This window comes from Lontra canadensis, unplaced genomic scaffold (assembly GCF_010015895.1).
Source record: "Lontra canadensis isolate GAN:19392208 unplaced genomic scaffold, GSC_riverotter_1.0 scaffold8, whole genome shotgun sequence".
Lineage (NCBI taxonomy): Eukaryota > Metazoa > Chordata > Mammalia > Carnivora > Mustelidae > Lontra > Lontra canadensis.
In genome coordinates, this window is record NW_022631002.1 from 2,064,673 (window position 1) to 2,081,094 (window position 16,422).

At 61.1% G+C, this 16,422-nt stretch overlaps 1 protein-coding gene across 2 annotated transcripts; it reads left to right on the plus strand.

Annotated features, from left to right (window-relative positions):
* The first annotated feature begins 1,208 nt into the window (after positions 1-1,208).
* On the plus strand, positions 1,209-12,534 carry CUNH16orf95 (chromosome unknown C16orf95 homolog). 2 transcript variants are annotated; one of them, XM_032853800.1, is made up of 7 exons: positions 1,209-1,504; positions 2,187-2,238; positions 2,862-3,002; positions 6,305-6,451; positions 7,187-7,223; positions 10,320-10,524; positions 12,278-12,534. In XM_032853800.1, exons 3-7 carry the CDS (start codon positions 2,862-2,864, stop codon positions 12,294-12,296), a joined length of 549 nt encoding a protein of 182 aa, XP_032709691.1. In that variant the 5' UTR covers positions 1,209-1,504; positions 2,187-2,238; the 3' UTR covers positions 12,297-12,534. The 2 variants fall into 2 exon arrangements, with proteins under 2 accessions (XP_032709691.1, XP_032709692.1); XM_032853801.1 differs by having other exon boundaries at positions 1,209-1,367.
* Positions 12,535-16,422: the final 3,888 nt, after the last annotated feature.

Consider the following 16,422-nt stretch of genomic DNA (forward strand, 5'->3'; position numbering starts at 1 on the left):
TTACTCTGGACCCTCCAGGCAGGTGTGCTGTGCGGGAGGCACTGGGTTTCCGCCTGAGGGTCATTCACGTGGCGTCCTGTGCCTGCTTTGGGGTCTGGCTTCTCCGCACTGCCGTGTGCCCTTCATGCATGTGTCCGTTCCTCCGTGTGGAAACGCAGCCGACCTTCCTTCCATTCTTCCCAGCCCGAGCGGCCGACCTGGCAGGGGCTGCTGGCCTGTCCCTTCCGCTGCGCGGAGTGCGCCCTTCTCCAGGGTGTGCCTGGCCAGGAGCCCTGGGCCACGGGCACTCACGGGCTCTGAACACCAAGGAGCGGTCAGCCCGCACGGTGACACTGCTCCGGGGACCGCACTGGCGGTCCCGGCCGGCACGTCCGCGGTGAACCTGCTGTCCATTCGTCGGTCCTCCCGGCCATTCCCGGGGAGGGGACGTCAGCGTGCCCGAGCGTGCAGGGCGCGCGAGACTGTCCCGCTCCGCGGCCGCGTCCCGGGGGCTCCGACGCGGCGGCGACGATGGGAGCGCACTGCGAGGCCGGCACAGGCGGGCAGCACCCGTGGATCCCGGCCGCTGACGTGAACGGCGCAGGGCCGGGCGGACGTCGGCGGCGGTCGCCCACCCGTCCCCCGGGTCTCTCCGGGGGCCTCACCGGGACGGGCCGCGGCACCACAGCGCACACCGACACCCTTGCCCGCGCGCCCGCCCGCGTACCCGACGCGCGCACCGGGACCCCACAGCCGCGGCTCCCCGACAGGCGCGGACCCCGGGCTCCCCAGGCTCGCCCCGCCCGAGCTCCGGGGGCTGAGGCACGACGCGGGTCCAGACGCGGGGCGCGCGGCCGGATCCGAACTCGACGAATGCAACGGGCGGCTGCGGGGCGCCTCGCGGGAGGCGGTGGGGGCGTTCCCCGCGCGGGGGAGCGGCGTACGCTCCGCCCCAAGCCCTCCCCGTGACCCATCGACCCCGAGTCCCGCGCCGCCAGAGGCCAACCAGCCGCCAGATAAGGGCACATGCTTAGAAGGCAGCGCACGATTGGCTGAGCTCGGGGGGACCGAGCGGCGCCCCACGGCCGTCGGGCCGGAAGGGCGGGGCCTGAGGCGGCCGGCGGGCGGAAGGGCGGGGCCCTAGATGGGCGGTCCCCGTGAGCGTGCGTGCCCGTGCGTGCCCGTGCGTGCTCGTGCGTGCGCGCGCCGCTGGCGGGGAGGAGCCAGACGCGTGAGGGCCTGCTCGACTGTCGTCACTCGCCTCACGATGGTCACCACCGCCTCCTCCCCAGCGGCCCGGCCGGCGCCGCGGCGGGCACTTCCGGGAGCCCTCGGGTGTCCGTTGGGTCTGTCGGCACGCACTCCCCCGAGCGCGGCGCGGCGGGCAGGTGCGTCCCTGAGCCCCGCTCGCCGGGCCGTGGACGCCGCAGCCGGGGCGGCCCTAGCCGCGTACCCGGGCCCCGGTCACTCCCGCCCCCCGGTGGCCGGAGCGCGTAGGCAGGGCGGAGGGCACGCCCGCGCTGACGTAAGCACCCGACGGCCGCGTCGTGTTTCCCGACGGAGAACCCGGGAGGGGGGAGGGGCTTGAGGCTCGGGTGCGTCCCCCGGGCCGTGGTCAGGGACTGTCCGTCGGCGGCGCTTCCCCGGCGGGGAGGAGCCGCTGTTGCCCCGGGTTTGGCCCGAAGCCCCGGGATGAGTCCGTCCGGTTGACCGGTGCGCGCGCCGAGAGAGCCGGCGTCCGGCGGGGCTGGGGTCGGGCCGCGCTGACCGGTGGTCCGAGAGCCGCTGCCCCCCGCCCGGCCCGGCCCAGGCCGCGGGAAGCAAGCGGCCAGGGGGGGCGCGGCGCGGGGGACCCGAGAGCGCCGGGCCGCTGAGAGGGTTCGCGTTAGGAGCAGGGACGCGCCCCCGGCGGAGAGGCGCTTGCCGGTTCCCGGGTGCGCCCCGACCCCCGCCTTCTAGCAGCGCCCTGGGGCCTGTGCGTGGGCCGGTCTCTCGGCGCGGACCCTGCCCGGCGTGCCCCGGGGCCGGCGCAGGTGCCCGGGTGTGGGGGGCCGGCGCGAGCCCCTCCCTCCCTGCGGCGCGGCGACCCCACTGACCCGGGAGTCAGTTCGGCGGCGCTGGCCCAGGTCCTCACCCGGCAGCCTCCCCGCCCCCAGTACCCCGCACGGAGCCCAGAACTTTCTAAGCCTCGTGTCCTCGCTTTCCAGGGAGAGCCGGCCGCAGACCTTCGGGAAGGAGGCGTGCCCCGGACGGCCTTCGGTAAGGGCGGCAGGCTCTGGGCAGCCGCGGCCGGGAGCGTGGAGAGGGGTCCGCGGACAGCAGCTCGCGAGGACGGTCCCACCCGGGGGTCTGTTTCCCGGCGCGTGGGCTGGCCGCGTGATTCTGTGAGGGGCCGCCCGCCGCCTCCCCCAGCCCGGGGAGGACAACACCATCCCCGGCGCTCCTGCTCCGGGCATCCGCTTCTCCCTCCGACCCCGCAGGGGGTGACCCCGGGGCCCCTTCCTGCCCCTTCCTGCCGGTGGGCATGCCTGCGGAGGGCACGCGGCAAGGGTGTGGGGGCCGGTGTGCCTGGAGAGCGCTGCCGGCTGCCTGCTCCCCTGCAGCCGGTTGCAGTCCCCCAGCCCCGCTCCCGTAGTGCGGCAGGACGTGCGGGGTCTGCAGGCTCTGCCGCCGCAGCGGACTCCGGAGAGTGGACTCCGGAGAGGGAGCCGTGCTAGCCCGCGATTTCCCAGCTGCAGGCGGAGCTGGGGCCCCGTCGCCGGCCCTGGGCAGCCTGCCTCAGCCCTGGCTCTGCAGGCGTGGACCCCTGTTCCAGGGAGCTCCTTGGTGCGCGTCGCCCACGGGCAGCAGGTTTCACTCGGTCTTTTCTGTGTCTTGCCCAGATGTGTCCTGTCCCCTGCGCTGTCCCTCGAGAGCCCACCTGCTGTGAGTGCCAGGCCAAATTCGGGGGCTTCCTGCCGGTGCCCAGGGTCGAGGCGGCATTGCCTTACTGGGTCCCTTTGTCCCTGAGACCCCGAAAGCAGGTAGGTAATGTGGACCAGGGCTGCTTCATCTGAGTCCAGGGTGAACCTCAGGGGACCGGTCACCCCTCGAAATCATAGATGTTATATGAGCGATTTCTTAAGATTTCGGAGAGACAGTTTGTATGTTCTTTTTTTAAATGCAGATTTTTCCCAAGAATTAGGTGTGCGGACGTGTGGTAAGTGCTCGTGTGGAAGGTGCTCAGTCTGCTGAGTCCCGGCAGACGTCCACCGTGAGACCGCTGCTGCCGCTGAGCTGTCCTGAGAGGGTTCCCTGTGCCCCTTCGTGACTCCCCCCAGCCCTCCCTCCCCGGCGTCCCCGGGCGACCACGGATCTGTTTCCGGCACCGCAGATCAGTTTGCATTTCCTCGGGTTTTCTGTGGACGGAACTGTACAGCAGGTCCGCGGTGGCCTCGGTCACGCCACGTGACTGTTTCTGAGCTTCCTCCACGTGGTGGCCGCGTGGTGGCGGGTGGTGTCCATCCGATGACGGGACTGCCATGCGGCCTTTCATCCGGTGAAGGAAACGGGCACCGTCTCCACAAGTTCTGTCCGTCGCAAGCAGAGCTGCTGGGGACGCGTGTGTCCAGGTCTCCGTGCGAACGCGCCTTCTTCTCTCCGGGGCGCGCACCTCGGAGCGGACTTGTCGGACCGTGGGGCGGGCACGTGTTGAACCGTGCTCCGCGGTGGTTCTCATTGCACGTCCCCAGCTGCAGCATGTGAGGTGCCAGTTCCTCCGTGTCCTCGGAGACCCATGGCTGGTCCGTCTTGTCGGTTGTAGCCGACTTGATGGGTGTGTGTCTCGCTGTGGCTCTATTTTGTGTTTCCGTAGTCACTAGTGACACTGAGCGGTCCCTCCGTACGCTGTGGCATTTGCACGTCTTCCTTGGTATGTGTCTCTTCAGATGTTGTGCCCGTTTAGAGACATTTGGTTGGGGGCGCCTGGGGGACTCAGTGGGTTGAGCCTCTGCCTTCGGCTCAGGTCATGGTCTCAGGGTCCTGGGATCGAGCCCCGCGTCGGGCTCTCCGCTCAGCGGGGAGCCTGCTTCCCCCCCACCCCCCGGCCCATTTCTCTGCGTACTTGCGATCTCTGTCAAATAAATAAATCTTTAAAAAAAATTTGGTTGCTTGCTTTTCTTTTAAAGTTACGGAGTTTTAAGAGTTCTTTGTGTATCATGGGTGTGACAGCACCTCCTGTCGTACCCGCTTGCATGTTTGAAAGCTTCTCTCCGTGGTTCTGGCTTGTCCTTTCCTTCCGTGGCTGGCGTTTTGCACAGACCCTCAGTTTTAAACCGGCCGAGCCCACTTGATCAGTCTGACCCTTTTCCGGACCCTGCGTCGCCGTGTCCCGCGCAGCGCGGCGCTGGGACGTGCTGTGCGAGGATTCCTGAGACGTCCTAGCGTGAGCCGAGGCAGAAGGGTCCGGACGCGTTAGCGTCTACAGTCACGTTCCGGTCCCGGTCCACTTTGAGTTCGTTTTGTGTGCGGCTGGGGTGTGGGTTGAAGGTCCGTCGTTTCTGTCGTGGTGCCCGGTTGTGCCAGTGCCACACGCCGCCTCCACGGGCCGGCCCTTGCACCGTTGCCAGAAACGAGCCGTGCGTGTGGTCGCGGGTCTGTGTCTGGGACCCTGTTCGTCCGCTTCTTCGACCGCCTGCATGCCGTTGCGCCGTCTCCGCTGCGCGGCTTCACACGGGCCGGTGCCCTCCACTGCCGGTTCCCTTCAGGAGCTCATTCTGGTTTCCTTGCGTTTCCGTGTGCATTTTGGAGTCCGTCTGCCAGTTTCCACGGCAGCTGTCTTGGCTTGGAGTGTCCTCCCTGCTCCTGCTCCCCTGCACCCCAGTGCTCATTGTGTCCACGGGACGGCCACGTAGCGGGGCTACGGGCAGGACGGGTCTGCGCTCCCAGCGCCGTGCGTGCCGCGAAGAGCGTGCCCAGTGAGCACCATCGCTCGCTTGGTGCGGGGCGGAAGTGGCCCAGATGTGCCTGTCCCGTTGGGCACTTGTCGTGCTGGCAGGAGGTGGGGGTGGACAGTTTCCTGGGTTCTCCGGGACCTCTTTCATCTCCTCCTTCGGATGAGCTTTCCGCCCCTCGGCCCTCCCCTATGGGGCCCTGTGCTTTGCAGCCTGTCGCACGCCTGCTCTGGGCCACATCCCCTCCGCCTCGGGAAGTCAGCAGGGTCCGTCACAAGCAGGTTTTGTGGCCTTTCTGACATGAGACGTGAGCGCGTGGCGGGAACTTGACCATGGTTCGGGGGATACCCGACCTGTGCCTACCCTGAGGCTTCCCCGTGTGTCCTGGAGATGGGCTGTGCGTGTCTTCTTTCCCTAGGGACATGTAACACATTGCCCAGCTGCCTGCCTTCAGACTGCAGGCCCTGTCATCATGAGGGCCTCAGCTGGGTGGCCCGGCCCCCCCCTTTCCCTGATCTTGGGGCCACTGTGCAGGCTCAGACATTGTAGAGGCCCGTGTGGCCTCTTTGGCCAGACCTGGCTGCTATCACGTCCCCTTTGTCCATGGGCCAAACCAGTGCTTGGCCTAAGGAAAGTCCGGGGGTGGGCTCCACGCTGTCCTCCTGCCCGAAGGAGTGGGGATCACAGGGCAAAGGGCAGAGCTGTGGGGAGGGTACAGAACAGGCCAAGGCCGTGATCCCCCACAACCCATGCCCCAGAATCGTGGCAAGTAGATCTTCTGTACAGACTGCACACGGCAGCACGCTGCGCCGCAAGCTGTGTTCCCACGCCACGTCATGCCTCTGCATTCCTCGTGCCAGGGCAGACAGGTTTGCCTCGCCCTTTCCAGAGGCTGTCCCATTCCCTGCTGTCCCCGTGTCCCTCCCAGACAGGCCCCGGGCTCTCAGGCCACTGCGGCCGTGCCGCAGCTAGTGTAGTCACGAGCGTTGTTTGGCAGACGCTCGTGTGTCCCAGAGTGAGGTTGCTGGACCGGATGCTGTCCGTGATAGACCCTGACCCGTGTTTTTGGGAAAGTTTTGTAGCCAAGAACCCTGAGGCTCAGAGAGGCTAGATGTTGTGCTCAGGAGCCAGTCCTGGAGGCCTGCAGGCTTAGGACAGAGCCATGTCGCCTGCCTGCGATTCACATGTCCCACCATGGCAGCCATGCAGACCTCCCATGGCAGAGATGCAGGTGGCCCCTGGGAATGTCGTGGTGGGAGGCTTCTCTCTCAGCTGGGTGGTTGGGGTGGGCCTGTGCAAGGGCACAGAAGAAGAGCTCCCCAGGGCCCTGTCCCAGGGCGAAGATTTCTGGGGCACAATCCCTTTGGACCTTTTCTTCCTTCCCTCTTTGTTAGATCCAAAAGATGGTCCGGTTTTATATCCCCCAAACCTCCGAGACATGCCCCTGCTCATGCCACCGCTTTGGGGGCCGGCTCCCGATGCCTAGGGATCAGGCCGTGATGCCCTACTGGGTGCCCCAGATCCTGAGGCCTCACAAGAAGGTAAGAGGGAGGCTCACGGTAGCGAGGCCCCAGAGGGACCTGGAGATGGGTGGAGGGTGCTGGGTTCTTTCCCCGCAGGGGCATCCTCTGGTGTGTCTCCTGGAAGCACAGTGAGGGCAGTAGAGTGCAGGAGGTGGGCGTGTGCAGGGGAGGACCAGCTCGGTGTCCTGGGGGTGCCGGGAGGGTGGGTCGCACTGCTCTCTGGAGGGGTCCCTCATTGCTGTCTGCACTTTTAGTGCCATCTCTCCTGCCTCCTGCTCTTCCTTCTTCTGCTCCACCTCCCTCACCTTGCCTCAGTACCCTTTCCAGCCCTCTGGGCATCCCTGGAGGCAGAGGGCAGAGCCAAGAAGGACCAGCACTCTGAGTTACTATCTCGGGTTTTCTGCTCTGTCTGGCACTCCCAAGGCTCTGGGTTCCAGGGCAGTGACTACTGGGGTTGCTGGCCAGGTCCAGCCCTCCTCAGTCCCACGGCCCCTTCTCTCCCATGCTTTCTAGGTGTCCTGGGTGGTTGGGAGAGGCTTCCTTTCTGCCTTCACCCACTTATCGTTTGCTGGTTTTCTCATCAAGAAGCAAACTGTCCCCAGAATTAAGACTCAGAGGCACATTGGAAGGGGCCATGGCTTGTATTCTGAGCCGGCCACAGCTCTTTCCTGGTTTCCAGCCAGATCCCTGGGCCCACCTTTCTGTAGGCCACCAGGCCGGGCTGACACATCTGCCCCCGTTCTTCTCTTTCAGGTGGCGAGAAGGCAGCAGAGTCGTAAAGGCGCCCAAGGTACCCGAGCACACATGTCTCATCCCTCACTCCCCGAGGAAGGCGGGGTCTCATGGTGGGGACGGGGAGACTTCTCTCCTCCCCAGATGTCTGCAGATCAGAGATGGCCGTGTGGCACACAGACTGCGTCTTCACCTCCTTGTCTTACTAGGCGTCGCTAGCACCTCCCACGTTCCCGCAGTGAGCGAGAGAAGCCTTACGCTCTGACAGTCCGTCTGCGTCGGCCTCCGGGGTGAAGCCGATTTGCAGCCTGGAGTTCCATGGTGTCTGAAGTGTATTCTCTTTTAAGCTCGAATCTTGCATAGTTCGTGACATTGTGCGTGTGTGTGCGTGTCCAGTGTATACATACACACGCCTGCCGATGACCTAGTAAGTGTATTTGCTCACGGTCTGGTATGGATGCCTGCGCTGCAGGACGCGCTGCACATGATGACCGCGTACTGAGGCACTTGTCCGTTCTGCGGCACACACACACGTATTATTCGAGAGCTAGTGTGCATGCGTGCGCGCGTTTCCGGCAGTGGTAGTGCACATCTCACATCCGTGTGTGTGCTATAGCACACCTCTGCCACAAAGCGTGGTCGGAGAGGCACGTGTTTGTGAGCTGGTGTGTGCTCGTGCCCGCGCGTCAGCTTGAGGGATGACCTCTCCATCCCACCTTTGCTTTCTTTGTCTCTAAAACAAGTGGGTTGGATGGCTCTGGGAGGCCGTGTCCGGCGCCGATGGCCAACGTGGATGCTTCCTCTGTGTTGCGTGTGAGCCAGGGAGTGGGCATGCAGGGTGGTTTGGATCAGGTCCTTCCCTTGCCCGGCTGTTCCCATGCTCTGTGTGGTGAGCCCCTGTGCTGGAATCTGTGAGGGAGGGCATGGATGGACGCCGGGCTGGGACTGGGAGCTTGTGATGGGCGAGCAGTTTGGCCTCCCCAGAAGCCAGGAGCAGAGGCTGGTTGGGAGAGTGCCCAGGAAATGAGTGGCCACCAGCCAGCATGCCCACCTCTTACTGCTGCACAAACACATAATTTCCCGGGTCATAAGAGTCACACGATTAGGAGCAGTGCGGATGTACACGGCTTTTGTCGGGGCAGTTCAGAGGCATCTATAGAATTATTTTTTGAGCTGTGATTGCTATAGAATGTTATATTAGTTTCAGATGTACAGTGTAATGTTTGATACTTACTTTTGATACATTTTTGTGAAATGACCAGCACGGTAAGTCTGGTTAACATCTGTCACCTCATATAGTTACAAATTTTTTTTCTCGTGATGAGAACTTTTAAGACCTACTCTGTTCACAACTTTGAGAAATCCAATATGCTATTATTAACTCTGGTCACCGTGCTGTACCTTAGAGTCCCAGGACGTATTTATTTTTTAACTGGAAGATTGTGTCTTTTGACCACTTCACCCATCTCTCCCATCTTTCAGTTTTTGTAACACGCGTCGCCTTTACTCCAGCAAGCCCTTGTCAGGGTGACGTCTGGTAGACACTCCGACGTGCATGTCTGTCTACAGCAGTGGTGTCCTTGGCAAGGTGTCCGAAGCAGCTGAAACGTGTCCCGGGGGAGGATGGACGTACGTGAGTGTGTGTATGAGATGTGGCACCTGCCGTGGAGAGCTCGCGGCCCTCAGGAGCGACGGGAGGGAGCCCCAGACACACTGCGGCGAGGAGAGATAAGCTGCTGCTGGCTGCGGAGCTGGCCCCCACTCCCGTGGCCCCGAAAAGCTGAAGCCCCGTGTGGATGTGGATGCGGGCTGGGGGTGTGTGTCTGGGCTGACAGTCACGGTTACCGTGTGGGTGGGAGGACGGGAGTTCAGGAACCCACGAGCAAGGCGGGGGGCTGGATGAGCAGCAGGCCGATAGCAGCAGGCTGGCTCCGGTGTGGGGGAGCCAGAGTCCCTTTACGAGAGGAACCATGACGGGAGGACAAGAGCAGTTGGGAGAGACTGTTCTTTTAACTGTGTAGTCACACATTTACGGGTTATTTTTATTGGTGGTTTTTGGCTTTGAATACTCTGCATCTTTAGGAAAAGCTAAAAGCTCAGCTTATTGTTGAATCATGTGCACCAATTTGATACATTTTCATAAGCCGGTATTAACTTTTCTCCAGTCCTTGTTTAATAGCTCAGGCAGTTTTTACGAACGATGAGTCGAGCCCTCACCTGTTCAGGCCAGAAGGTGTTCCCGGGACAGGACTGAGAGCCCAGGCTTCACTGGCACCAGGACAAGTTAGGATTGGTCTCCCTTAAGCTTTGTATAGAGTGATTTAAAAATATGATTTAAGAAAAGCAATATAAAAATACTTTCCTTAGCTTCAAACCCAGATTATTTCCATTTTAAAGAGAAAAATCTGTTTTTCTCATCTTGTATTTTCTTTGTAAAGAGGGGGCTCATCTGCTCTTCTTCCCTATGTTTTTACGGTAGGATTAAGAAAATAGTGTATTTTATATCAAGCATGTTTTTACCCGTTAGTATAATTGGAGTAGTAACATGGTGTGTGACGTGACACAGCTTGTTGTGGTGTGTGTAATACATAAACATGGCGTGACTTGTAGTCTTAGCACATGAGTAGTGTGACGTCAGTAAGGTGTGGTATCGGAAGGCTCCCACGTTGACCAAAGCAGATCTCAAAGGCTCGTGTCAGGGAAGTGGAAACACTGGAATCCCGTTTGTGGTTGTGGTTTCCAGATACTCAAACCCCATGTTTCCATCACTAAGTTGTGCCCATTCACAGCTTCTTGCCAGTCTGTTTCATCTGAGCTGCATCCACTGGTTCCCTCCTCCAAAAACAAAACAGAAGATTAATGGGAAACACATCCCAGCTAAGTTCTGAATTCTCCCGTCTGTAACTGGGTCATCGTGTGGCTGTAAGGGATCGAGGCGCTGGCAGGAGCCCCACAGCCAGCCCAGAAATAAGTAAACAGCAGTGTTCTCTCCATCTGCATGGGTGTCGGTCGGTCCACACTCCCAGGGCTGGGGCCAGGCTTGCTGGGACACCTGGCAGCCTCACCCTGCGTTCTGGAGGCTTCTCCCGTGTGTGGTGTGCACGTGCGGCGCTCCACCCAGTCTGCCCAGGGCCTGACTTGCTTTCTCGCCTAGAACCCCCCCCGGACCTGCACTCCTGCTACAACCGCTGGCGGATCTGCTGCGACAGGCGCCTCCTCCTCAAGTGGCAACAGCTCCAGGCTCTTCACCAGCACGAGCCACTGGCCCCAGAGAGGGGAGTGAGCCCCCCGGCCCCCTTCCTGCCCTTCAGCCTCCTCACTCTCCTGCAGGTGGTCCTGAGGGTCGTGGTGGCGATTCGGTGAGCAGGCATGGGGTGGGGGCACTGGCGGCCCTGGGCCCACCTCACTCCCCAGGCTGTTTCAGTCGGGGGCTGGGGGCTTAGTTGAGTCCGGGATGTGGGAGAAGTTGGCTGTGGCTGAAGGAAGGGTGAGGAGTGGCTGCGGCGCGCTCAGCATCCGGAGTTCTCACACCTTCCACAGGGGTCTCGCCCCCACACACTCCGCGTGTGAGTGGTGCAGGCACGTCCGAGCTGACGGGGGGGCCCTGGGCATCTCGGCGCTGCCCGACTTTCTTTCGTCCACTCATCCCTGTGGCCTGGCACTGCTTCCAGTTTGCACTCGTTTCCGTCACGTCGAGGTTGAAGGTGGCTGTTGGAGGCCGCTCGCCCAGCCAGCCCGCTGGGGAATAAGCACAGCTTCAGGCCTGGGGACTGCGGCCGCTCCCCTTGCCCGTTCTCAGCCATCAAGGCTCCATTTTGGGAAGGCCTTGCCCCAGCCTCGACCCCAGAAGCCTCACTCGAGGGCAGGCAGGGCTGCTTTGTTCGGTCTCCTGCCCGGGCTCTCCCATCACACCTGTGCAGGGACGTGCAGATACACGAGTGTATGTGGGTAGAGGATGTGCACCACTGCATCAGCGTGTAAATGCACACAGGTCGGATTTATATGTATTGATTTACTTGCTTAATTGTCTGTCTTCGTGTCATTGTAAGAGGAGTCTTCTAGAAGGTGTCCAGTGTCTGAAAATGGTCGTAGGTGTCCTGTCCATTGTCCCCGTTGCTGCTGTTCACAGCAGGGGTTAGCTCTGTCTTTGTCTCTCGTCCTGGCCGGAAGCAGAAGGCCCCCGCACCCTGCTTGTCTGCTCTCCCGGTGTTGTCTCTAACCCCTGTGATGACAAACGGTGTCCCAGGGCACGTCTGTGTGCAGGTGCCTGTCTGTGGCATGAGCTCTCGGGAAGAGGCCGGGGCCGGGGGCCAGCAGCTTCGGGTGGTCCGCGCGCGTGAGCAGGCTCGTGTGCCTTCTTTGCTGTGCGTGAAGATTCATCCTGTGTGTGTGTGTTTGCTGCCTTGAGTCGGGCTCCCTGCGTGCACTCTGGGAGGAGCAAAGAGGGACTCTCGACTGCAGATGATACATGAGGGAGACGGTCAGGGCAGGCCAACGGGACAGTGCTGATGAGCGCAGGGGAGGCGTTTGCCTCAGAGCCAGGCGCCTTGGGCCGAGCCACAGGTGCCGGCTGGATGTTCAGGACAACTCTCTTGTCTGGCTAGGGTGTCTGCAGCGTGCCCTGTGAGATTCCCCCAAACCACACACCAGCTTATCTCAGGAGAAGTTGCCAGCTGCCTGCAGGCTGGCCTGGCAGAGGGTTAGGACTGTGAAGGCCTCGGGAGGGGAGGTGAGCTCCAAACCTTCCCAGCAGGGACTCTTGGAGGGCTGAGACTGTCACACTTGCCTTCTCGATGGGGCCCGCCGCCACCTCGCATCGCGTCCCTTTCACAGCTGCGGAAGGTGCAAGGCCGGGACTCTCCTTCCTGCCCCGAGGGGGAGAGTGGGCTCTGGGGGCGGAGTGCCCCATCAGAGAACCCATGGCTGGAGGTGGCATCGCTTCCCTGTACCCTTTTCCTGCCTGGGCTCCTCAGGGACTCAGACGGCATCCCCCTCTGCTGTGGGGGTCCCCCGCCTTCCAACCCGGGAGGCTCCCTGCCAGGTCCTGCCCAGGTGGCGTGGGCTCGGCGTGGGGCCCCGTTCCGAGTAACTGCCTTTCTCTTTGCTTTCCAGCCACTTGTTTTGGTTTTGAAGTTGGAATCTTCAGCCACTGCCGAGAACATCAGCGAAAATGTCAGTCATAATGAAGGTCTTTAACGAGAACGTCAAGTCAGGAGGAGTCCGTGATAGCCCCATTCTCTCAGGTCCTATAAGTCACACCGGGGCTGGGTCCAGGCTCTCAGCAGGCAGTGCTCTGTGGCGGCGCAGCTGCTGTGGACGCAGGGGAGACTCCGGCGAACGCGGCCAATAAACGTTATTTGTGAAACTCCGGAGTGGCCCCTGATTGAACGCTGACACTGGTTCCTCTCTGTGGAGCGGGCCGTGTTCTCCAGCCTGGTGTCACGCTCTCTTCCCTCTGCCCAGGTTGGCGGGGACAGCAGGCCCACCGGTGACGGGCCGGAGGTCGTGTTGGCCCCTGTGTCAGGAGGCGCTCACCTTAGTAAGTCGCGTGAAATTGTGTGACTTGATGTTTTTTAAACTGAGGTGTCATTTACATCATAAAATTCACCTTTTTGCAGCATATGGTTCAGTGGATTTTGGTGTGTTTACGTGGCGGTGCAGCCCTCCCCCTGCTGTCTCAGTCCAGACCCGTGTGGTCACCCCAAAAAGAGACCTGTCCCATTTCAGTCCTTCCCTGGTTGCCCAGCGCCTGGCAGCCGCTCACCTGCTCCCTGACGTTTCCCGCGCAGTCCTGCGGCAGGGGGTTGCCTGCGTCTGGCGCCTCTCCGCGTGGGGTAGCCCGTGTGAGCGCCGCGCTCCTTGCTGTGTGTGTACACGGCAGCTTGCGGGACCTTTGGTTTCCGCCTGTCGCCTCCCGGTGACTAGTGTTGCTTCTGTGAGGACGTGTTCCTGTTCCTCTCGGGTCTGCGCCCGTGCGTGCGGGGGCGCAGGGGGGCCGCCGACTGTCGCGCAGCACGCTCCGTTCTCCACAGTGGAAGGCTGTGCCGGTTCACGTATGTGTTCCTTCCCCCCTGGGCAGGCCGGTTTGGGTGTCCCCACATCCTCGCCGACGCTTGCTAGCCCTGTTTGGATGATAGCCGTCCTTGTGAGTGTGGAGCCGTGGCTCATTACGGTTCTGCTTTGCGTTCCCCTGATGGCCAGTGACCTCGAGTGTCCGTCCGCGCGCTCACCAGCCATTTGCGCGTCCTCCCGGCAGAGCTCTTTGTTGCGACTCGTCGTCTCTGTTTTAAGCGGATCATCCGTTTTCGTTGTTGCTGAGTCTGTTCTGGCTGTGTTCTGGGTCTAGGTCCTTATCAGATGTGTCATTTGCAAGCCTGTCCCTGTAGGTGGTTTTCCTCTTGACGCTGATGACCTTCAGAGTACAGAAATTTTTGATTTCAATGAAATCCAGTTTTCTGTATTTTTCTTGGCTTGCTGTTTTTTCTTAGGTTAGATGGTCGTGTCTCAAACTGTTGCCTAGTCCAGTGTCACACAGATTTACCTAAGTTTTCTTTCTCTCTTTTTATAGATTTTATTCATTTGGGACCGAGAAGCGAGCACAAGTGGGGTAAGCGGCAGGCAGAGGGAGAGGGAGAAGCAGGCTCCCGACGGAGCAGGGAGCCCGACGTGGGCTCGATCCTAGGGCCCCGGGAGCATGAGCTGAGCTAAAGGCATTCTCCCAACCAACCGAGTTACCCAGGTGCCCCTGCCTATGTTTTCTCCTGAGAGATTTATAGTTTAGCTCATACTTTTGGGGCCCGGATCTATTTCGAGTTAGTTTTGTAACTTTTGTATGTAGCCTGAGGTACCTGTGTGTGGCTTTCTTTTGTGAGTAGATGCCCGTTCCACATAACGCTTTTGAAACCGTCAAATTACAGAAATGGAGAATGGACTAGTGGTTACCAGAGGTTTGGGGTGGAGGCGGGTGGGGGGTGGAGGGAAGCAGGATCCGCCATCCAAGGACAACGTGAGGCATTCTGTGCTGACGGAAACATCTGTATCTTGGCTTTACTGGTGTTCTGGTTGTGAGACGATGCTACAGTGTTGCAAGATGTTACCAGTTGGGACGAAGTGGATGAGAATAACATGGGGACTCTCTTGTGTTCTTCCTGTAAGTCACTGTGAATCCAGGATGACCTCAAAATAAAAGTTCAATTAAAAAAGGAGTACAGTTCTCTTTGGAAGATTTTGAGAACACAGAAGAGTACAGAGAAGAAAGTAGAAACCGCTGAACCTCCCCTCACCCCTGACCCTGAGTTGACTCTGCTGCTGCCGTGGCAGGAAGGGCTGGACGGATTCCCGCAGGCACTAGACTGGGTAGAATGTGTGAATCACGGCAGCCGCGGTAGAGGCGGGAAGAGGACAGAGGAGGGGCTCTAGGGCGGGGAGGGCGGAGGAAGACGAGGCTGCCTTGGGCCTGGGGCTGGCCCTGTGGGGCATTCGAGTGGGTGGTCCTGGGAAGCCTCCAGGCTTCCCTTGAGGGCATAGTGGTGTTGTGGGCCCATCTGGCCTAAGGGCAACACGGGGCGTCGTGCGTCCACGCAGCAGATGTTTATTGGTGCGTACTGTGGGTCAGGCAGCCGCGGGTGAACGCCGGACGTGCCCCCGGGCTGACAGTTACTGTAACACGGGGAGAGTTGGATGGTGAGTGAAATACACACGAGTGCTCTTGACCTCCTGTTCACATGCATTTCCGTGGTGCCCCACGGACCAGCAGGCCCTGATTGGGTGTTCTTTGGCTGCAGGGACAGACCCCCTGTGCTAGGGAGTGACGTCCCTGGGGCAGCCCTCAGCCATGACGGGTGGGAGCTGTGGGTAAACAGCCAGCCTCCTCCTAGATGGGAAGCTCCGGGCTCTGCTCGTCTCTGTCTCCTGGAGCTCCGGGCAGGACGGAACCCCGCTGCCCTCCGTGCTCACGTTGGTAATGCCCTCTGTCCTGGCTGCTGGCCCGCCCTGGCTCACCTCCCCGTTCCTTCACAGGCCTCCCTGCCCACCTGTCGGTAAAGCACTCACAGTCAGCCGTGGCCTCAGGCTCTGCTTTTGCGGGGAAACGAATATAAGACAAGGCCTGTGGACCTGGTCCTGAGGTCAGGGGAGGTTCCTGGGGGACGGCGGTCTGAGCTGAGACTTGACGGTGCGTCCTGTCACTCTGGTGATGAAGGCTGAGGACAGAGTGTGCAGGCGAGGGGCACCACGTGAAGGCCTGCCCAGGACAGCCTGGAGCATTCTGTCTGCAGCTTAGGAGGGGCAGCGGCAGGAGGTGGTACAGACCACACTACGGGAGGCAGTGGCTGTTTTTCAGAGATCCCAAGTGTGTCAGACTTGTGTTCGGGAGAAACTACGCTGGCTGAAGCAAGTTGAATGGGGGCCTGCCTGGAGGCAGCAGCAGAGACACTGGGGTGGGAGTGCCCGGCCCGCCATGGAGGTGGTGGTGGTTTTGTTCTCCGTGTAGACGACGCGAACCCTTCCAGACACACTCCGGGGAGTCACACGTGCTTGTTGTTAAGGCAGTGACACTGCGGTGGGCTGGCCCAGCCCTGGCTCTCCTGCCTGCCTGTTGTCCTGAAGCGTGACGTGAGGAGCCACGAGAGGGCACAAGAGTCTCTCGTCTGGAAAGTGCTTAGAGAAGCTGGAGAAGCTGGGAGGTCAGGAGGGATGGCACAGCCTTGTCAGGCGCTCCCTCCCCTGCTGACGGCTTTCTCCAGGCCAGGCCCTGCCACCTTCCAGGCGGAATGTATTCCACGGAGTTTGAGGAGTTTTGAGAAAAACGCTTCTGTGGTCCTGGAGCCTCCCGCTCAGTCAGGGAGCCCAGAGAAACAGCTCCCCTGCCTCTCCCTCTCCCTCTCCGTTAGCTCTCCTCTCCTGCCTCCCCCTCCCTAATGCCTTCCCTCTCCCTTTCTCCCAGCACCCTCCCCTTTGCCTCCCCCCTCTCCTAGCCCCCCTCTGCTGCTTCCCCCCCAATGCCTCCCTTCTCTCTCCTAGCCGCCTCCCTGCTGCCTCCCCCTTTCTCCCAGCATCCCCTGTTCCCATTTTCTGCCTATCCCTTCCCCTCCCTAATGCCTCCCCCCACCTTGCCCCTTCCCTGCTGCCTCCCCCTCTCTCCCAGCATCCCCCCACCTTCCCCCCCTCCCCTAGTCTCCTCCCACCCCTCTCTCCCACTACTCTCTCTCTTAGTCCCTCACCCCCTTACACCACTGGCTCCTCTTCTCCTCATCATC

Bases quoted from the DNA above. Each gene is read 5' to 3' on its own strand.
- CUNH16orf95 (XM_032853800.1), top strand. From the start codon at position 2,862: ATGTGTCCTGTCCCCTGCGCTGTCCCTCGAGAGCCCACCTGCTGTGAG. The intron at 3,003-6,304 runs GTAGGTAATGTG...CCTCTTTGTTAG, and splicing joins CCCTGAGACCCCGAAAGCAG to ATCCAAAAGATGGTCCGGTT. The intron at 7,224-10,319 runs GTACCCGAGCAC...TTTCTCGCCTAG, and splicing joins GAGTCGTAAAGGCGCCCAAG to AACCCCCCCCGGACCTGCAC.